General features: G+C 40.7%; 1 protein-coding gene across 1 annotated transcript; it reads right to left on the bottom strand.

The window, feature by feature from the left end:
- Nucleotides 1-8,158: 8,158 nt before the first annotated feature.
- Nucleotides 8,159-21,914, bottom strand: LOC113170505 (gap junction delta-2 protein-like). The gene is made up of 2 exons (XM_026372614.1): nucleotides 21,804-21,914; nucleotides 8,159-9,169 (listed from the first exon to the last, which is right to left on the bottom strand). Exons 1-2 carry the CDS (start codon nucleotides 21,872-21,874, stop codon nucleotides 8,305-8,307), a joined length of 936 nt encoding a protein of 311 aa, XP_026228399.1. The 5' UTR covers nucleotides 21,875-21,914; the 3' UTR covers nucleotides 8,159-8,304.
- Between the last annotated feature and the right edge of the window lie 1,540 nt (nucleotides 21,915-23,454).

Raw genomic sequence — 23,454 nt, 5'->3', positions numbered from 1 at the left:
AGCCTTCAGGTATTACTCTCACCCGACACCTTTGATGAACCTGAGTCAGCTTCTGTCTCTTTCCCTCCTCCTCCTTGTTCTTTCTTTCCTTATGCATCCTGGCTTCCTCCCTCCTTTGTGTCTCTCTCCTCATCCTTTTATTCTCTCTGTGGAAAGTTGACAGTGATCTGATGTAAGAAGGTGGCAGTAACTTGCTTTGGATTTACTATCTAGAGGATTCAAGCTATGGAGTTTTTATTCAAGCTAATCTAAAAAATAAGCAACAAACCTGAAACTGAACTGTTCAAAACATCAGGTAAAAACTGAAGTGATCTGTTTAGATTAATTGGAATTAATCTGATTTTTTAATGTATTGACATTTGTTGTGTTAACAGGAGACTGTTTCCAATAACAAATTGAATTTGCAGAAGAAATATGAGAGACTGAGTCAGTTTCTAGTGCATTATAGAAGTAAAGTCCAAGTAAAGTTAGAGAGACAGGGCAGTGGTATCGATCCTATTGACACTATTGATCAAAGTAAACTTCGCACCGTTGGTATCGATACTGTGGGGGTCGATATCCACCCACCCCTTTAAAACACATCTGTAAAGATTTAACAAACCTGAATTAAAACAAATCAAGGAATAAAAGTGATGCTGCCCTCTTCTGGACAACAGGAGAATGCAACGCACCGCTTCACTTCATTGTACGTGATTTAACTCAATGATAAACAGTGAGTGAACAGATGGTGAACTGACTGACATGTTGGGTGATGAGTTCAAGTGGTGTTACTGTTCACTTTCAACCAAATGACAAATATCTGTGTGTGTGGAAACATGAGAAACACTATCCAGCAAACCAGTATGAGGTGAAAGTTCACACAGATGAGAAATTCCACATGTGAGTGAGCTCTGAGCGAAGGAGGAGCACACTCAACATTTCTTTGTTTGTCACTCTGGGAATTTTCTTCAGTTAACAAGGTAACAGTTGATCCTTTCTGGCCTTTTCTAAACTCGATGGTTTATTTCATGCGATGCAATCCAATGCTATGCTTTCAGAAAGTCAGAAATCCAGAGTGTTTTTTCTTTATAGGTATCACAGTTATAAATGGGACTCTCCCTGATGGCATGACAATGTGATGTATTATACTCATTGTCCATCAGCATCAATCTTTTCTAGGAACACATTTAATTTCATTTTAAGAAAGATGATCCACTGCTGGGTGTTGATGTTCATGCTGAGAGCTGCTAATTGAAAAAGTGCTGCCTGGTGGACAAATTCCTGTGATGTCACCAGGGCGTAAAATGCGACGCTGACACAAAGATGGAGTTTGGAAAAGGGAAGATTAACTGAGCACCAGGGGTGATTGTCAGAGACCGGATTTGCAGGTTGTTGTTGTTTTTGTGCTGAATGAATTATTCAGCTGTAAACGTCTGCACAAACCTCTATGTCACAGCCAACAGCACCCTGACTGTTATGATGTACTGGGAAGAAGTCCTCAGAGTCACTGTCAGATCTTATGCTAACAGATTGGGCCTCATGTGGCCTAGGTGTGTAGGCAGATCTGGATGATAAAGACTTGATGGACCCCAGACCTGAATCCAACTGAGCACGTATGGGACATTATGTACAGTATTTTATCATGTAGTGTATTTTACCCAGTGTCACTTACATGTGAAGAACACACACACACACACACACACCAGGAGGAACTCAGGGTTTAGTGTGTTGCCCAAGGACACTTTGACATGTGAACCATCAACACTTTAATGAATGGATGACCACTGCGACCCGACATATTTTAAGTTGTGACATCGAAAACATATCTCTACAACGATCATTTTATATTTATCTGCTGTGAAGATTTTAATATTTTACAGAATTATAAGTATAAATAATTGAACACTGTGATTTGTACATCAAAGGGTTCATTTTAAAATGATATGATGCTAACTATTATTAAAGTTTGCATTGTTTAATTTGTATTTAAAGCTTCACCTAGGTTTATCAAGACAATAAAATCACTCAATTTTAATTTTGGAAGTAAGCCAACAATCCACTTAATCTTTTACCCACTGGTAATGTATTGGCTTCATTTATTGTATTAGGCATGAGACTGGGGTCCTGATTGTATTAGCTTATTCTGTAATGACTCCTGTGGCCAAATGCAAGCTTGAAACTAAATGCTAATGCGATTGTGTATTGTAGGTTGTCAAAACTAGGTCTCTGCATACTGAATAGTCAGTTGAAAGATAATGATTATTTTTCCCTTCCCCGTTTTCCCCTTTTACTTATTTCAGGACATCTCATGCATACAACATGTCTTTCTGCACTCGTCTTAAGGGACAGGTGAAAAGCAGCAGTCCGAACACATGATAATTGAAGCACCTCACACAGTCTATGAAGCTCAAAGCTACAGCGTCTTATAAATAAATGGATGTTTTGAGCCAGTGCGCAGGATAACCCCTTTATCTAGATATCTCATGCACACAAGCACAGATCAGCGGTAGTGAGCTGTGGGAGGTGTGATGATGAGATATGTGGATGAATAAAGAAGTCTAGATTAAGGCTGCAGGTGGTCTGACTGCACCCGATCCTTTAGGACAAAATACCGGTCGGTATTCACAGCATGGAACATCCGTTAAAAGTCCTCATTTATTCACAACCTTTTTGTCCATTTTCAGTGTATGAATCTGTGCCAGGTTGCCAGTGAATAGACTTTGTCTCTTCTTCGAGTAGATAACAAATATTCCTAAAAGCCTATGTGACAAGTGATTAGATGACTAACAAATGTATGTTCTTAAATGTAGAGAAGAAACAGAGTTAACATCCTCAATGACAGTGTCATGATTACCAGGCAATAGCCCTGGATGTGCACGGTTCCTGACTTCATGCTGCAGTGTGCAGTTTAGTCCTCTTGAAGGCGCTGTCTTTCAGAATGATGCTAAAACACTGAACAGGACAATCACTTTCCTACACTGATCCTCTAAACTGTGTCCCCTAAATGTCCATATAAATCTCCTGCTCTCCACCTTCCTCCTCGCATAATGCTATGAGAACAAAAGGGGTCAGCTCTGCAAAGGACATTCAAGATAGAGATGTGTATGTTTTTTAACAGTAATTAGAGAATTGCTCGGTTACACCAGTCCAAATTAGGTGAGTATATCCTCTTCCCAGGTCTTGTAAATGTCAAATTCCCACAGCTGCAGTGGGAGCATCTTCTGCTAATTGATTTTATTGCATACAGCCGATGGTGATCAACTACAAGCCGTCTGGTGCAATTACAAAATAAGAGTAGACTTCCACTTCCTAGTTATGTGACCTTGATTTGCTGATGCATGGGAAGTTGTGACTCCATGGGCAGCAACTCATTCCTTTTATAAATAATCTAAACAGAAAACTATTGTCATAGAGGAGCTGAGTCCAGCTGACTGTGTGTACAATGCTGTTTGCACTGGTTTGCAATGTCCTTGTGTTTCTCCTCCAGCCTGGCACAGGAACACATACAGTACAAAAGAAAATGAAAATTGTAATTTCTTTTATGTGATATATTGTTCTTAAATGTCTCTAGACAGTTGTTTAGTAGAGGTCTAATTGTATCTCAGACGGTGAATGCAGGAGCTTTATGTTGTTCATCTATGTAATACCTGGTCATAGAAAGGAGCTGGCTTATTAACAGAAGGTGCTAAACCTGCATTGGCTTTTCTCTCCAAATCACAACCTCAGGAGATGGAAACCAAAGATCAATGCACACCTCTTATTTGCTCACGTAGTGGAGCCGCACTCTCTGAAGAGTCTAACAAGTGCAGTTTTATATTGAGACCAAGATGGGATCACTGGCATGAAGGGTTTTAGTATTACAGCAAAAACATTTAAAAAGTATTTACAGCTCTCCGTCATCTAAAAAAACAATGCAGAAACATTGCAGAAAGACGCCCTACACTATCATCTGTGTCACAAAATTACCTTAAAATGACAAGAATAACTGCATTAGGGACATTATGATATTTGAGCTGAACATATAGCAGAGCTCCATGTACTGTATGTTTCAAGGATTATGAGCCAGGAGAGAGGTGGGTGATGTGTCAGGCTATTATCAGTAGAGGTAAAAGAGGAGCTAATGAAAGCTGTTGGAAGTGCCAGTTTCTGCCACAGTTTTCTTACAAAAAAAAAAAGTGACAGAATCCTTTGTGGTGAGAGAAAGAGGAGACATTGAGGAGGTCATGAAGAGTTTAGGAGAGAAAAGTGGGTGTTTAAGGGCCTTTCCTGCAGCACAGTGCAGCTGCACTGAATAAAAGAGAATATTGCAATCAATGTTTTATTTGAGTAAGAGTCAGCTGGGAAAGCAGGTTTACATGGAAGAGGACACAGAAGGTCAGAGGAAGGCAGGAGGGCAGAATGAAATGTGGAGGTAGCAGTGACAGGAGAGAGGAATGAGTCAGGTGGAGGTGGGGAGGAGCAGATGGAGACGGAGAGAGAGAGACAGAGCCAAGCTGGGACACCACAAAAGGACACCGAGTCACTTGTGGAGAGCAGAATGAAGACTGACAGAACTGATGATCCAAGACATTAAGAGGCTGGAAGCAGAGCAGGCTCCAGAGAAATAAGCCAACTCCAATTTCATCTCTATGAATGAGTGAAGAGGCAGAGAGGGAGCTATCCGAGCAACACAAGAGAGGAATAATGAAATGATTCTTCTGATTGTGCTGTCTTACCACTGGGCTAATAATAAATCATCTGTAAAGCGTAGGTCACAGAGCAGATAAAAATTTGATGAGGAGGCAAGGGTGAGTGTCTGTGAGTGGCAAGTCAAACCAATTATTCAAGATTAGTTATAAGACATAAAATAAAGTCACATCTGGCTGCATCTTCTAATGTGTCATATGGTCTAATAGAGCCATAATGCACTGGTAATGAAAAAATACCCAGTCAAATGTATTTTAAGTCACCTGCTGAAGTGATGCAGACATGATTTATAGTCAGTGTACAATAGTTTTTAACGGGGCTCAAAGGGGAAGAGATACAAGATGCTCCTGATGGAACGCAATTTAAGAAATGCAGTCTTAATAAGTGCTAAATGCAAGTGTGAACATTTTCCACTGCATTAAATTATGGTGCTTGGGACTTCGTGACTCATGCAGCCAAGATGATCAGTTTGATTTAGACCGGTGATTCAGTTCTTAACGTTCACTAAAGGTGCAGAAAACTTGGTTTGGTTGGAGTTGGTTCATGTGCCATGTTCTTACAGTTCAGCCCAATTATCCTTTTGTTTTAACTCCAAATAATTGAGCATCAAAAAAGATATCGCTGACAGATAATTACTGTACTTACCTGTTATTTGGCTCCTACTTCTGCCGCAGTGCTACAGAACAAAGCAGAGCGCAGGCTGTGTCTTACTTTCACTGTAAATGAGTCTGTACCTGAGACGGTGCAGTGCTGTTTCTGCCCTTCGCTACCGTAGCCTCTGTTGTGCTTACTGTAACATCATTACTGCCCTCCTGTCACCACAGCAACCGACCTGGCTACATCCTCGGCAGAGCTTTTGTTTCGGCATTTATTGACTCTGTGTGTGTGGTTGTTGGGTGCCTGTTGATGTGAATGTACATCACGCAAAGAAGAGTCATTCACAGTTATCCCCACGTCAACAAGAACAAAGCCCAGCCTTTAAGTGAATGAATTACCACAACATCCATTACTTTTCATCCTATCAGACAATCAACTTTATTAACACACCTTTCCATCACCCTTGCCCCCCCCCCCCCCCCCCTAGTCCCACTATGCTTTCAGTGTTTTCCAGGACATGGCCCCACGCCAGCTCCCCTGACTGAAGGTTTAATAACACTAAAAGGTTTGTACCTCTCTGTTCTCTCCCTCTGTAACCTCACTCATTACGGAAATGATCTGATCCATTCAATAACTCGCGACTCATGTCGAACTTGAGGAAGAAGAGCACATCAGAAATGTTTTACTGGAAAAGATACATTTTTACACTGTCTAAAACATAAAGGTCATGAGAATGAGAATAATCAAACTCAAAGAGTCTCTCAGAGTTTGTCAGTAATAAATTAGTAGTAGTAATAAATAATTAAGCAGTTTTTGAATCTATGCATTTCTAAGTATTGCACTGCACTCTGAACTATGTGCTGTGTATAAATAGCAGAATACAATATATTTTTTGGTATAGTACACATAATTAATAGTAACTTCAAAAAAGTATTGTGCATTGTACAGTAGTGCATTCAGGGAGTATTAACTATCTGCTATTATTAACTTCTGTTGACCTACATTTTGGTGTGACAGGTTATACTTTTTAAGTTTATATGAGTTTTTTGTTTTTTACCTTTTTCAAGAAAGTTTTTCATTCTTTTTTCTTTAAAGCTATAATATGCAACTTAAGCACTAGTACGAGACTTGACATCAATCCACTCTGTTGTTTCCAGTCCTCCTTCTCATTGCTCATACTCTGCGACGCTCTGCTACATTCAAACTAACTGTTCAGACTTTTAGAGCTGAATGCCTCTATGCAACGTGTCTGGGTCACAGGAGGCTTTGACGCCACCTCTCCACATTAGGATCTCTTGTATTGGAGCATGTTTCTACTAATGGATTATTTTTAAAAGTACATCTTGCTGATAGTATTTAGTTGACCTTTACTCATAATTTAGTGATTTCACATTGCAGTTTTCTTCACATTGTGCAACTGAAAAAACAGTTATCTTACACTTACCTCATTGACAACATCCCGATAAAAGTAAGATGTCAGCAGTCACTTGTTTGTAACACAGCACAGCCGAAAAATCCCTGTTGCATAATAATTTATTCACATATTTTTTCACATACTATATATTATTATTGCTGCCGTTCTGGAGCCTCTCATTTATTTAATTTCAATATTCCCACAATTGGATTCTATATTCATATCTCTATATTTTCATCTTCATGCATGCTGAGTATTACATTTCATAGGAGCAGGATGCAAATAAATAAAAGTCTCTTTCTAAGTACATGTTATAATCTATCCATTCTATTAATGCTTCAGTACATGCCTTTGTCAAAGTCCATGGGGGAAAACACTTTTTAGAATATTTAGTCTCCATCAGAGGGTGAAAGCTTAACAAACAGCATATTAATAATACATATTGTTAAAGCTGGCAATCTATGATTAATCTAAATTTCCACCCGCTTCCATTCCCCCCTCCCAGTGAAGCCCATCTATACAGCATAGGAGAAGGCTAAGTGTAATTCAGTATTACATTTCTTCTATGTACAGTAACTGTGAAATATGGCACCGGATCTGCTTGTGAAAAAAAGCTTGAGGTTACATGTTAAAATATTTGTGACTACAATACTTTTTCCTATTTCATTGAAAAACTCTTTATGCAACTCCATTCATAACCTTAGACAGCAATCACACCTTACAAGCCAAAGTGAAAACACTGGCACATACTGTATATCAGTGGGTTCTAAGAGTAAACAGTGTGCCCTGCAGGCAGTGGGAGCTCTGCAGTGTGTTACACAGTGTTGAAAAGTAAATCTACCTCATCTTCAATGGTGTATACGTCTCACTTTGAGAAAAGCCTCCTGGGCAATGTCAGTCTTTAGTCTGATCGGCACCTAATGCAACAACCAATATGGAAAATAGTTTATATTTTTAAGAAAAAATTATTGTACACTCATAGTAGTAGTGCTGTTGATTTTTGTGTAAGTTTCCTTTTGTTATGTCCATTTCTTAGTATTCTTAGAAAGGTGCTTGTTTGTCTGCCTTTACTGAAAAATTGAGAAAAGAGAAAACAATGAGAAACAGCTTTCTCTCAGTAGCTCAGACTAGCTTAGCATTCAATTTTCTTACTCAAAGTCAGAGATTGGCTTTCACTCACATGCGTATGCATGCACACGCTTAAGCTCTTGCATATGCACACATAGTTGGAAAAAGAGGGGATTCAATTCTGACCTACAGCAAAGGCAAATATTGAAAAACATCAGAACATCTTTACAGTATCTTAATATATTATTATCAATTGCTCAGTTTGATCAGTTGGGTTCTTTGAAGGCACCTAGTGTCACCTAGGCAGAGCAGAACTCTCCATTGTGTAAGCTTTAGGTGTGAGCTTTGTTAAAACAACACAGTTGTCTTTTTATGAAGGTTATTTCTCTCTTTTTTGGTGTCCAAGTCTCTGCTTTGTGAATTGATGCTTCGTCGTGACTAGACAGAGTTTGTCTGTGCTCCTGAATAATAATGCAGTGGTGAGTTTTGTGCCCTAATGATCGGGGGTCCTTGGCCGAGGAAAAGCTCAATCTTTGAGCCCCCAGGCAGAGAAGCCTCTGTCAGACATAGGCTGACTCACTAGACTGGGTCCTGCCCAGGTTGGGGGCCTGGGACAGGTGTGAAACATCCTTCTTGCGCACTTCACAGATGGACTTCCTTCGAGCCTGTACCCCTCGAATGGCCGTCTTTATCTTCCTCCAGCCAAGATGGTTGAGCTCAGCCAGGTTGAGCAGCACACATATGCCACTTACTGCAAACATGAAGACCAGGAATACTGTCTTTTCCGTGGGACGAGACACATAACACTCCACCTCCTTCACACATGGGTAGCGATCACACTCAAACATCCCTGGCACATTGAAGCCATACAGGAAGTACTGGCCTGCCAAGAAGCCAATTTCCAGTGCATTGCGGAACACCACCTGAATGACGTAGAAACGGGAGATGCCCTCCTGCCGTCGCACTTTAGAACTTTTATGTGTTTGAGGGAGTCCTCGGGGTCCATTGGGGATCTCCTTGACCTCTAGGCAGTCATGATCCTCCTTACTGCTGTCAGGGTGCACCAGGATGCCATTGATGTTGCGTGAGTGAAGCTTGCGAGCATGATGGTCATGATGGCGACCGTGGTGACCATGACCATGGTGATCCATGTAAGGGTGCAGGAGGGAATAGCTTCGGTCACGTGCTTTGGCAGACTGGTGAACAGAATACGTGATGAAGCACAGACTCGGTGTGCACACCAAGATGATCTGAAAGACCCAGTAGCGGATGTGCGAAATGGGAAAGGCCTTGTCATAACAAGCCTGGTTGCAGCCGGGCTGCATTGTGTTACATATGAACATGATTTGCTCATCCTCATACACCTTCTCACCCACTATGCCTACTATTAGGATACGGAAAATCACCACCACCGTCAGCAGGATCCTGCAGAGAGACAGCAGGAGAAGGAGAAGGGAGGAAGGGGAGGGGGTGAAAAGGAGAAAGACTGTCAGTTAATAAGGAGCAAATGCACACAAGTTCAGGGAATATGTAATGTATGATACTGATTATGCAGTGTTTGCTAATCTAACTGGTGATGTTCAAGTACATTTCTACTGACTTTGGGGACAGAACAAACCTGATGTTCACCTTATATTCACCTTATATTAAAACCATTTCAGAGCAACGATAGACAACAGTTCTCAGACTAAGATCCCGTGTTAGACCCAAGTGAATGAATGTGTCTGTGTGTGTGTGTGTGTGTGTGTGTGTGTGTGTGTGTGTGTGTGTGTGTGTGTGTGTGTGTGTGTGTGTGTGTGTGTTTTCACATGTTAACACTGAAATGCTGTGACAAACAACACAATGGGATGGTGGAGTTGCACTTCAGAAAGCATGCATGTATTGAACTCACTAATCATAAGAGACTATAACAGGAGGGGCTGTCAGAAGATGAAGGTGATTTCATGCCCATCTTCCCTACACAGCTGAAATGGAAAATTGCATTCTGCCACTGAACATACATGCTTAAACAGTGATTGATTTCTACATCCACTAATCTAAGGGTGTTATAGAACGGTTATACCGTTTAGCGTTAGTGTTATTTTGCATAATCTCTTGCTTTTTACTAAGCTATTTAATAATATTACAGCGTTGTACAAATCAGACTTCAACACCAAGTGAAGGAAGAGGAAGACACCGTATTATGGGTCAACAAGTGTCACATTTGCAAAGCCTTTAGGGGTGCATCTGTTTAAGGAGCTCAGATGTGGACAAAGTCGGTTGCCACAAATCAAAAAACTAAACCGAGTAAGCTCTTGCTTCAAGCATCAGAGTGTAAGAGTCAGTTATCAGCAACTTGTATATGCTGTATATGCTCAATACATTTTTTAAAAACTGGTGGGACTTCCAATAGAGAGTCATTAGTGCACTGCTGCAGGACAGCAGTGCACAGGGGCAAGTGGCTCTAGAAAGCAGTGCAACCACTTTACAAGACTGGTGTGCTCCACTGTTATCTTATGGTGTCGATCCCGCATAGGCACTGCGGAGGAGGACTGGATCTTAAGGGCTGCACTGTCAGCTCTTTCTAATGAGCGAGGAAACCCTGCACGTATGGCTCCCTGGTATTTATGCCACATTGCAGTGGATGTGCATGGTCCTGATGTGGAGGAATAATTTATTTAAAATATTTTTTTCAGTGACAATATAATTTAATTTAGCTAATGCATTATAATATGATTGACGTGCATGAAGAAATATGCAGATGAAAAGTTGGTTTTCATTTTTCTATTTTTATCCACATGTCAAATGAGACTCTATAGTGTCCATTGAGTATTTTAACAAGGATTTAAACATGCCCACACCCTCCTTACATGGTCGGTTTCCACAGCAACCAGCAAAATAGTGCAAGGTGAGGATTTGGGAAGGAGTGCATGAAGAGAAGATGAGACACATAAGTATGTAGCCTCAAATTGTGAGAAACATCTCAAATGTTAAAATTGCTTCCTTGGGGAGTGTAAAAATAAATGTCTTTGAAGGAGAGCAGTGTGGGAGACAGGTGAAGGTAAGAGGTATAGCAGAGGAACACGTGTTAGCGTGAAACAGACTTAAAATAGAGCAGTGCACCGCTGCAGGACTGTTCCTGCTCCACCTGTGAGCGCATGCCACTGTGTGTTCTTGTGTGACAAAGACAGACACGATGACACAGAGACAAAGAGGGGGAGTCAGCCATCTGTATGACTTGTGCAAAATGGCAAATCTGTCCAGCCGTCTGTGCTCGGAGCAGCTGCGAGCAGATACGCTACACTGACTTTTAGTGTGTTTTGGAAATACAACAGAATAAAGCTTCTCTGCACTTTGGTCTTCCAGAAGTTAAATGGAGGTCGTGTGTGTGACATTCAGTTCCTCTGATCCTTTACTGTGACCTGTATATATCTCCCTTCATTGACCATTTGACGGCAGTGAATTTGTTACTGAACCACAAGGAGTCACATTTGAAGCATGCTGCTCACTAAGGAAAAAAAAATGATGTCAGTGCTGCACATTTATCTGAAAAAATATACATTAACAAAATACAAATTATAAAACTAGTTTGTGTTAAGTGTGTGTGAGAATTTGCAGAGTTGACTGCTGATTGACAACAATGCAACAGGCTAGCAGCTTATAGCAGGTGTGGCCTTATTTATGTTTCTCACTGTACAGTGTGTATTAAATTGAAAATGATTTCATGGCAACCCACACCCTCAGAAGTCCAGATTTATTTTTGCTGACTTGATTTGTTTGGGATTTTTTTAATGTTGCTAGCCCATATGGGTGGTGACCCCTTTTCAGTACATACTCAACTACAAGTCTAACTTATAATTTTGTCAATTTTAATTAAATAATCAAATAGCCAGGAACCCAAAATACAAATCATACATCCATCTATTATTTCAACCGCTTTTCCTTTTAAGGTTCGCTGGGGTGCTCGAGCCAATCCCAGCTGTCATTGGGCAAGAGGCAGATTACACTCAGAGCCGACATATAGAGGCAGACAACCATTCATACTCACATCTACACCTGTGGGCAATTGAGAGTCACCACTTAACCTAAGTGCATGTCTTGACTTGCATGTCTGGATTGTGGGAGGAAGCCGGAGTGCCCAGAGAAAACTCACAGAGGCACAGAGAGAACATGGAAGAACACATCATTTTGATACTGTACCAGTCATACTAACAATTGTGTGCCTTATTGTTAAAGGTTTACGAGTGCTTTTTTCAATTCTCATTTAGGTCAGGATTTTAGTAATTCGAGTTTGAATAAATATTGAAGATAGAAAAAAGTTTCAACTGTAATTAGTGTAAAAGACTGTCACAGCCTATGTGGAACTAACAACATATTCAGACTGCTAACAAGAACAAACAACAAATTGTTGGCAATCCCCCTTTACACTTTGCAGTGGCCTGTGGTATAGATCCATTTTGCACAATGTATTTACACCTAAAAGAAAAATGCTGCGTCAAGATGCAAAAATTGATGAGAACTGATTGAATGGAACACCACCAGCTGCCTGGGGCAATAATATTGACCACAAAGCATAAACCTTTTGTGTTTACCTGAAAGGCAAAAAGATTCAGCTCAGTGCAGCTTTGCTCCCCTCCCAAAACCTTAGAGAATGATTTTCTTAAACAGGCAGCACTTGTGGTTGTATCGCACCATATTGCAGATATCAGTCTGTTTGTTGAGCAGTTTTATGTCATTAAAAAATCCAAGACTTTGCAAGTATTGAGTGTTTGGCTATGCAGGTGTGTGTGTGTTTATTTGTCTGTGCATGTGTATGTGTGTGTATGTGTGCTGCTAGATAACAGGATAATCAGCACGGGGCAGATTGCTGCATTAGCAGAAAGCAGTGGACTAAGGTTATCTGCAAACATCAGTGTTTTAACTCCTGCAGAGTAACAAGCCAATACTGTACACTAGAGCAGATTGGAGCAGGACAGCCCTGAGGCCTGAACCTGCAGAATATTCAGTAACCTCCATAAATGATGAAAAAGATTTTCATCATCTCAAACCAGAGAGGCTGAATTTTAAAATAAAGCCACTCGCTGAATCGATGTAAAAAGGAAGGTGCAGCCACTAAACCACTGCAGCTTCATGCATTTCCTTTACCCAAAAGTAAATGATCTCCTGCACTAATTATCAGTCACCGCTCATTATCTTATTTAGCTGCCTGGGTCCTGAAGGACCTCCTTTCATCTCACACTAATCAGCCCATGTTTGGAGACTTTCTAAATCCCTCACACTGCGCCAAGGATTTAATAAAATTTGAAAGATAATGAACGTGTCTTTGTCCCTGGGTTGGACTCACGCGGACACGCAACTTCTGATGCTGCATCACTGACAGATGGCATTTTGAATAAGTTAACATTAATGTCAAGTGGGATGATGAGATGAGGACGTAAAAATAAGAACGTGGTACATCGCTGCTGTACAACTCTGGAAACTGATCCGCAGGCACTTGATTGACCTGTAAAATTGTGTGTGTAGTGTAATGGTGGCTGCTCTTGAGCTGGTGTGTCGGCTGGACATGCATGCTCTTTCCTTCCCAGAGGCTTTCTCTCATGCACGCACACTTGCACACACATACATTCATTCATTCAGCAGCTGCTGCCGCCAGCCTCCAGGGACAAAAATGGCCTCAAGCACAGCAGCAGATGCAGCAGGAAATACACACGTACACACACTTGACTCTCACTCGCACACTGTGAATATAAATCAACATTTACTGTATCCGATTCAAGATTAACAGACCTATGAACACGTGAATCTGCACATATACTGTACATAAGTGCACAGGCAGTTCTCTAAATGTTGACTAAGTGCAGTATTATCTGTGAGAAAGCCAGAGTTTAAATATTCTTCCCACTCATACATCCTCAGTAATAAGCTCCACTGATTGCTGATGGCAGCACATAATGAATAAAGACCTTAGCAGGCACTGAAGTTAGGCAGCTTAATTATCAGAGTGCAGACATTTCTTTCCTCCCGCTCCTCAGCTGCTATTCCTCTCTCTAAGTGTTTTAATAGTTTTAGGTCGAGCCCACGTATCAAGCAGATGCGCACGACCGCCTGAGGCGCTTTTAGGAGTCGTGTGTAACAAATTCATTAATTTAAGCTAAACTTGTGTGCCTTCAGCTGTGGAGTTTCATGTGTTTCTGGCTTCCTCTTCAAATACTAATCAGCGTATTAAAACATAAATGGTTTTAAAATAGACTTCTTTGACGTTTGTAATTTTAGACAAGAATTATGAAGGGTTTTTAATTGCTGTAAATGTGTTTCATTGTGCCGCAGCAGCGAGTCAACATGTGCAGAAACGTGATTGTGGCTTCCAACTGTTTCTCAGGAATAAAGGAAACAGAGAAAGTTAATTGGGGAAGACTCTGCAGGTAACCTCGTCAATTACTCCCACTGTCAGATTGGAGTTATTTTAATACATGAAAATGACTACATCAGACATACTCCATGATTCGTCAACTGTAATTTTCTTCCAAGGCAAAACTCTTGACTTAAAACACATGAACATCGGTTCTTTGATGAACTTCCACAAACAACTTCTCCATCAGCCCACTGCACAGTCCAGTGATGCATACTGATGAACCAGATGCAGGCTTCATCCATCCCATTTGTCTTTATACCATCTAACGCTAACCTTTCATCTCAGTTCAAGTTTTGAGGAGGAAAACTTGATGATCAAGCATCAAATGATATCACAAATAGTGTCAGCATTTAACTTTACACGTTTTTCTGATTGCATTAATATGTGATATTAGAATATTCCATGAATCACACTGTGGCTATTATTTAAAGCAGCAACTGCACAATCAACATGTTTTTTCCAGGAAAATATCAAAATAAAAGCAGGAAATGTGTTTAGTTTAGTTCAGTGTGAAATCAGGACACACTGATTTTTGAGTATTGGATCAATCTTAATCTATGTCACATAACATGCTGTGTGATTTATTTTTTGCAGGAGAAAAGGAAAATTGATTTAATTTTCTAGTGAAATTATACTCTATTGGGCGTACTGATCTGAACAGCACAAGCCATTTCTTTGTAATTCTGAATGGCATGGACTAAAATTTGGTGTTTTAAACATGAGAATGAATCAATAGATAATTGAAAAGTCATATGTTGACAAATTCTCTATGTGTAAATAGCAAACTCTGCTGGAGTTGTTGCCCTGATGTATTAAGAAACTGCAAGGTAGGTTTTTATGATCTAGGGTTAGAAAAAAGGATCTCACTCTTCTTCTTTTGCTTCTTTATGATCTCAAATTGGCAACAAACACATCAGACAGTAATGACTCCCGACTCCTTTGTCCTGAGCAAAGTCTTTTACAAAAAAGAAATGTGATAACAATTTACAATATGTGTGTCAGTTTTCAGTCTTCAAACAATCACATTAACAGATTCATTTCTGGTGTTTTCGAAAATTATGTGTAATTGATTTGACACTGTTTTAGAACAACTTGTACTTTAAAAAGTTAATATTGCAAATAATTAATGACATACATCTGAATAAATCATGTCATCTATCCTATTTATTCAGACAATATCAGGGGTCTGTACTAATCATGTTAACTTACACTTTTACACAGGTGCATTTTAGTTCAACGTTCATGGCCAAAAGGTTGTGCTAAAGTGTAACCTCTACATAATACTGTAGAGCCTTTTATTAACTTATTTCATAATGATTAAGTAAGTAATAAAGACATTCACCAATTGGTGGAATAAAGCACACTTTAAAAATGTAAAGGGAAACACTACACACTTGGTATTGCTCATACACACTTCACTGATGTGTTGCTCAAATGAATAATAGCCTGTGCTGAATGAAAGCTGAGCTCGGCTTTACTGACGAAATCCTCTATTGAACAGTATAATCAATAGCATTCAACACCAGGGACTGCTGCACAAATAAACTAATGACAACTCTAGATGTGCAGAAAAATGGTTTAATTTGATAAACAGTCCCGCTCCTCACTGCAGTAAGATGGATTGCTAATTCTGTCAGGTGGTGAGGTACTGCCTCACTGGCGTTGCTTTGCAATACAATCCACCCAGTATAGATTTTATCCCCAAATATGACCATTAAAAATTGGAGTTTACTATTAAGTAGGATGATGTCCTCAATTAAAGCGGAATATTCCTACAGTACATCTTAAATGATTTCAGGAGAAGTAGGGTGCCCTTCCTAAAATAGGATACTTTCTTCTTGTGGATATCCTGACCTATTTAGGGAAAGTGAAGACAGAACACAACCTACAGGAACGAAAAGTTTTGGGGCAAAGACGCAGACTGTCATCAGTACTTTGCTTTTGCAGCCAGCAAAAAAAGGACGCAGATATATTTGGTATCATCAAATATTTCAAGACTGTCCATTCACGTACTGTTCGCTCTTGGCATACAAAGAGCGTTCGAGAGCAACAAGGTGTTTTATACATCACTTTATCCATTTCACTGAAAGACTGGTCGAATCTGCATTCATTTTTAATGGATGGCTTGACATCAGTTGCAGCTTTCAACAAGGGCCCTGTAACATTTATTAAGATTTTATGAAGTATTTACAATGCTCAAGTGGAGAGTGATAGATGTTAAATAATAGACAGTTTAACTCTGTTGCACAGGGATAAATAAATTAAATGTACACGGGTATAGAAATTTAGTCTCCAGTACATAATTAATCAAATCTGAAAAAATGCATCTTCTAAAATATCTATTGCTCTGATTGAGACACGGCAAATATGTTGTTGTTGAAGCAAATGAGTTAATTTGCTGCAACAACAAGACGGCGCGCCAGCCTGTTATTAAATGTGCTGTTTATTCAGCCAAACCTGCACTGCTGTGCTTTCATAGATGGTGAATATTGCATGTAATTTCTCTCAGAACGGCATCATCCTCATGTTTTACTACAGTCCTACATTACATTGAGGTGAATGCGACATATAAAAAGGTCTTTTTAGGTTAAAAATATGTATTTTTAGAAACTTTCATCAATGCAGATGGAACATATTGAGCTTGTTTGTGTGTGTGCAGACTGTTTTCTCAGCAGCAGGTCAGTCAGCAGCTCCAGAGGAAGCATCTCTGACACAATTCACAGCACTGAACCTCTGCAGAGGGAAACTTCTCTTTCTTCCTGTGTCTTCTTTATCCCTCCCCTCTGTACCCATTTCGTTCAGCCTCACATCCTCTCCTCTCTATCCTTTCATCCGACAACCTTTATTATTTTATCTTCCTCGGATCACTCAAGCTCTCCATTATCTCTCACTCTTCTTTTGCTCTACTTGTCTCTGGCACTGACCGCACTACAGCATTGCAGAGGAGGGGTAAGCACATCAACACAGTTGTTTTCTGCCTTCGTTTCTACCTGCAAGGTGTGTTAGTCCAATCCAAAGGGTTTGTGCATGTAGGGTAGAACAATGTTCTTACACAGACACACACACACCTGTGATCTACAAAACATCTGAGCATCACATGTGATGAAGAAAATGTATTAGAATGTTTTATAAATTTTTTTAATACTACAGTATTTAGTGCAGTCCAAGACGTTGCATGAAAAACTATTAAATGAGGTTTAAAGAGACAGATGGCCCATAAATGCTGGACAAATCTATGCACTGATAAGCACAGTACACAAGCAGCTGTTTGTCCCACTGAAATAAACTCTCATGAAATGATTTGCATGAGAATGCATAATCTGAAGGTGCTCAAATGTCGATGTGATAAGCAACAATAATAAAGAGGGCAAATCAAAAGTAAATAAATAACTAATATCAGAGTTGAACAGAACTATTTGTTCGTCATTACACTGTATAGTGCTACACCACTTCAGACCTAGTCAGAGATCTTTCTATGATAGTTTATATTGGCTGTAAACTTGTCAATATGCAAAGACTTATAATAACATATTTACTGTAGTGGGTTTAAATGACACTTTTGAACATATAACTGAACTGCAAACATTATCAAGGCTGTTGCTATCAGATTTTACAGAATATCATCAGCCTATCAAAACAAAACAATTTTATTTATGCAAAAGAAATGAGAAAGTGCGGCTGCACTGAACATTAATAAACCCACAGTTTCTGTAGATAAATACTTGGAGGAATGTTTGCAACGTTTACCAGCACAATTGCTGATTGTTGTAAAAATGGTGTAGTTGTGTCACCTGTTAACTTGTTCTACCCATCAAGAGCATAATTAATTTAACTTTTATTAATCAATTAACACACAGATGAGATGAGGCAGTTTATAGTTCATACTGACCTGTTCATCATTTCATGCTAATACAAAAAATACCATTTATATATATTTATGATATACTTCTGTATATCATTTTAAACTGTGAATATACAGCACCTTTGGTTTGGGCTAGACAATGAGGTTAATGTAGCCTTGATGATTTCTTTCACTGTGTAATCACGTCATTGGTTATCCATGCACACACTGTACATCACCCAATTAAAAGTCAGGCTCGTAGAAATCACAATACACAACATTAATCTTTGAATGAGTCATATTATGCAAGCCACCTGTGGTTAGTCAGAGGCACAGAAGCAACTCTCATTTTGTCTGTCTCTTTCAAAGACCATCATTAAGCTAACCTATGCCACTGCGTAGGGTTGGTCCATTTCTATTTTTATCTCTGTTCTCTGTTCCTAGGTTAATTATCTAGCCTATGCCATGGCATAGGTTAGCTTAAATCCTACAATTAAGAAGCATCTTAATTGTAGCTGGATTAGACGGTCTAGACATCCAACAATGCTTTCTGAAGACAGTGTCTTATGGTGGACCTACATCCTCACATTGAAACAGATGGCTGACATGCAATCATGTTCCAAAGTTTTGATGTGGGGGGAGACTTTTTAGCACTGGGGAGGCATCACTGTTCTGTACTTTGGAACTGCATCCTTTCAACTGCAAGCACACTCATGCAAACTCCTTAAAAACAAACTACGCACAGGCTCGACATCCTACTTATAATGCCATCTAGCAGTTGCTGCATGCTCTGGACACACCCTGTGAAGTGCAGGACTTCACGATGCACAACAGTGCAACACTACATCACAGTTGGTTATGTTCACAAGTGCAACAGACCACACGTGACCACACCCAGCAAGACAGCTGGGTGTGATCAGTGGGGCAACGGACTTGAACCTTTCAACCCATAGAGGTCAGTGCAACAATTTTGACTCCATACATGATACAGTGTGGAGTTGCTTGTTAACAATCTAGGAGGCACCTTTACAGCACAAATCTGTGCCGGTGGTGAACAATTCTCCAACTTGCTGGTACATCCAAAAACATCATTCGTATCATTTAAGTGTTAAGTTTCACAGATTTCCTGACCATGCAGACACATGCTTAGGATTAGGATTCACATCACTGTTATTTGTAGTTTTTTTGTGTTATTGTTAAGCTTGTCTACAAATATATAATAACAATATCTATATACAACTAAAAAGCCAGGACCCAAACCACCACTTAATAATGATTTGCTACACCCTAATCAAAGCTCTATCTGTTCACCAAACTGCTGCTACAAATGGTCCAATACATTTTATATAATCCTGCAAGCGAGGATATGGGGACAAATAAAAAAGGATAAAAATAAATTCAGGGACCTGTGTCCTACAGTAGTCACCAAATGTTGTACATAGTGATTCCAAAGACAATGTTTCTTGGTTCATATGGCATGGATAAGCTGAGTTGGAGGAAGCCTCACTTGAAAGCAGATAATGTTACAGTTAATGCTCTAGGGTCAACTACACAGCCTTTGTAGGCCAAACACAGTCAGAGGGAAACCAAAACACAAAGGGATCATTTACAGAGCATTTCACTGTATTCAACACAGTAGCACACTTTTTTACTTCTAGTTTAGATTATCATTATAACCATCTTATTTTGAAAAGAGGTTAATTAATCTAATATAGAGAAGAATAAAAAATGCTGCATAAAAAGACTATTTCTAAAGTTATTTTACACTTTTAAGGAAACATTTATAATGTTCAACCAGTGAATTGCATGATCAACAAATTATCTGTTCAGATTATCATCGACAACATGATCAAAGAATTCATAATGACTTTTGAGAGAAGTAGCAGACAAATTGAGAGTTGCTTCTGTGCCTCTGAAAAACTTTAGGTGGCTTACAGTCATCCAGAAAATCCTTTTCAGCACTTTTCGTACCCTGTACTCACAGGGTATTACTGATTCAGCTGCCAGGACTGGATTTTAAAGCTGCATTAAGTAATTTTTTGACCACTAGGGGGCAGAAAGACTCCAGAACAAGTTCACAACAGTTAGCGATTAGCTTATGAAGTTGTTATGGCTAACATGTTAGCAAACAGTTGCCTACTTACATATCCAGAAGAAACAGAGCAACACGGACATCTCTTTGGTCTCCTTTGTCTGGCCACCTGTTGAATGTAATCCCAATATTCACGGGCGTTTAGCTCTCGTTCGGTTTTCCAGCTCATGAGAAAAATATCTGCCTCTTGCTTGCTAAATGTCCAACTTTCTTCACCAGTTACATTGGCTCTTTGTAACGTTTTACGCTGAGCAGGTAGTGTACAATTAGCTTTTTTTAACTTCTGTGCTGGGAGAGGTCGTCTCTTGGTTATATCCAGGCTGACATTGTTTAGGTTTTGTCACTCCAGAAACCAAAACAATGAGCTGACAATGGCTGAAAGCTGAAGGGCTTTAAAGTGTGATGCTGACTCTCAGTTGTTTCAGCGATAATAACAATCCCATAAGCAGAAAGGAGTCGTGTGATTATGTGATATATGATTTTGCTTAATGCATCTTTAAATCAAGTCAACATGCTCTCCTATATGTAGGTTTTCTTTCCATCTGAGGTCTCAGCCGTGTGGTTTCAATGGTTAATGCAGTGTTATAACAGAGGAAAAGATTTGGTACAGTGTTTGGTTGGAAGGAAAACCTCCATTTATTATGGTTTCAGATCCCTGATCAGTAGAAGCTTTGGTGTAATGCAGCTCACATCATCTCTGTCAATCTGATGCAGTTAACAGTGCACACACTGCATAGTGCAGTCAATGGAAGCGTGGGTCAATTTTTCCTCCTTTAACACACACACACTCACACACACAGAAACCCATTAGAGCAGAGAGAAGGTTCAGGCTCTGCTGTTGTTGCAGGCTACCTGTGGTCTGGGTTAATTCCTTCTGAAGATTTGTGTTCTTCATTTCTTTGTATTACTCTGTAAATTAATTTCAAATCACAAATTAATGCATCCTAAAGCATGTTGACTCTTCACTTTTCCAAATGAACATCACAACATTTGGATTGGGTTTAATGGGTGGAAAATTCCACCTTTAATTAATCACACAGAGATGATGTGGAGCACATTTTTTCACACAGATTTTACAGCATGTCCCTGCTGCCAATCAAACTAAAAGCTCACCTGTTCAAGCCTCCACCGCAATCCACTCTCACACAAAATATGAGAACTGATCTACTTACAGTGAATAACATCAAATTAAATGAACTTGTTTTTCTTTTCGTTTCTGTCTCAAGTTCACACAGAGTTCAGAACCATTCATCCCTCTTTGATTCAACCTTCCACACCTGCTTGCTCGCCAGTCTTTCATCTTCCGCACCTCTGCTCTCACTCCCACTCCCCTCTCCTCCTTCTGTCCTATTGGTCTGTGGCCAACAGCATTATATATCAATGGCTATAGGCTATTAGGTAGTATCAACATAGGAATCTCTCCCAATTAGCAATAGTTTTCAGTAAACCCTGCCATTGATTATGTGCAATTAGTTTATTCTTTAACTAATAATGTGAAGCTTAAAGGTGAGGAGAGCAGGGTGGAGGAAAGGACAGGGGAGGCAAGGATGATTGTGGGGAACTGTAGATCAGAGGAAAGTACTGGGACAAGCCTGAGAAAGAGGGGGTTTCTGTAGGGATACCATCAACTGAAACATACAGAATAACATTTTCCATATATAAAATCCCAGCTCATCAAATAACAGATGCAGATTTGAAAAATAAAACCCACAGACAAAATCTATCAGTGTCTTACCTCCCAATCATGGTAGAGTGCTGCTGGACAGCTGCCTCCAGCAGCCTCTCCAAGATAGTCCATTCTCCCATGGTGATGAGAAAGTGGCTGAGCTGGGAGAGGAAACGGGACTTGGGGAACCGACCCCTCTTTCTCCGTCGAACTTCTTCTTTTTCTTTGCAGGACCGGCCTGCGTTTTCGTGGACCGGCTGGCCAGCAGGGGTACCCCCAGCACTCCCTTTTGACCTCTACACGTTGATCCGACCGCTCGTCAGTGTATGTGTGTGTGTGTGAATGAGTGAGTGAGTGTCTTCTCTTGGACCTGTCCCACTGTGCTTCTCTTCCTGGCGGAGGAGAGGTGCTGAGCTGATTGCCTCCCCCTCCTCTCTCCCTCAGTCTCTCCCCCTCCCCTGTGCAGTGATGCTTGTCCTCCCCCTGCCGCACCACTCTGCTCTGCACTACAGCATATGCTATAGCTCACAGTATGACAGCCTTGATCGCCCTCTCTTTTCCACTTCGCTCTCTTCGTCCCCTTCCTCTTTTCTCCTCTTCCTCTCCTGTTCCTACCTTCGTCCTACACCCTACCCCCAGGGCACTCCTTGTACTTCAGCTGCACTCCCTGCCCATCAATACTGCTCTGCGCTTGTCCTTGCATTGTGTAGGATATGTGCCTTTGCTGCACCCTTGCTACTCTAACCTACTGTAAACACACACACTGCATATAGCTGGTCCTCCTTGACTCACCTCAGCAAACAGCACCACAAGCACACACAGTCTTGACCCGATGACAGCTCTGAATCCCACTCTCCCCACTTCCTACTGAGGACTGCAGATCCACACCAGCACACAAAGCTCCCGTCTGCTGAATGTCATTTTACGACTGGAGGAATGGTCGCTCCCACAGCTCCAAGCACCACAAGGACCCATAACAACCCACATACACACAGACACACGCTCAGAGCAGCAAACGCGAACACACTGCCACTCAGTCCCTCAGTAATAAATCAGCTGTCTTGCTGCATCCAGTGGGGCTGAACCAAGACAGTGCGCTGCAGACCTGCTGTCCTGTGTTGTCCCTTTGGCTAATTACAGCACAGTCCAATGCCCAGAGTCATGTCTGCTGCAGAGAGTAGGGCTGAAAAGCTGTCCTGTGAAGCCTATTTCTGGGCTCCATCATCTTGTGTCCCTCTCTCTCTTCCTGTTTTCCTTCAGCCTTCACCCGCTTCCTCTCTGCCCTCCTTTGCTGCTCACGTTTGTGTGCAGATCTTAGTACTGCCAACTATCCCTGCCTCTGTCTTTGGTCCCCATCTCTGCTCTGTGCTCTCACTCCCTGTCTCTGTGTCTCTTTCTCGCTTATGGAATCACTCTGTCTCTGTCACACTCAGTGAGCATGCAACAACTCCCCCTCCTCCTCTCACAGATCTCCCTCCCTCCCTCCCTCCCTCCCTCCTTCCTCTGGTAAATGTGCTTGGATTGCTACCCTGATCGCTGCTTCACTTATGCTTGCAAGATCGCCTCCCACCGTGTCTGTCCCTGCCTGATGTTGCACAGAAAGAAGGGATTCGAGATCTAAACGTGCCTTCTGCCCCGTCTTCACCTAGATCCTTTGTTCCAGTCGGGAAGCTCAGCGGCAGTTCCCATACTCTTCAAATGTTCTCTTCCTCTTTCTCAC

Source organism: Anabas testudineus, chromosome 14 (genome assembly GCF_900324465.2).
Source record: "Anabas testudineus chromosome 14, fAnaTes1.2, whole genome shotgun sequence".
Taxonomy (NCBI): domain Eukaryota; kingdom Metazoa; phylum Chordata; class Actinopteri; order Anabantiformes; family Anabantidae; genus Anabas; species Anabas testudineus.
This window is presented reverse-complemented; position numbering and strand designations above follow the sequence as displayed.

Excerpts from the sequence above, each read along its gene's own strand:
- LOC113170505 (XM_026372614.1), bottom strand. The coding sequence starts at position 21,874 with ATGGGAGAATGGACTATCTTGGAGAGGCTGCTGGAGGCAGCTGTCCAG. Across the intron at positions 9,170-21,803 it reads CACTCTACCATGATTGGGAG|GATCCTGCTGACGGTGGTGG; the intron begins GTAAGACACTGA and ends GTCTCTCTGCAG.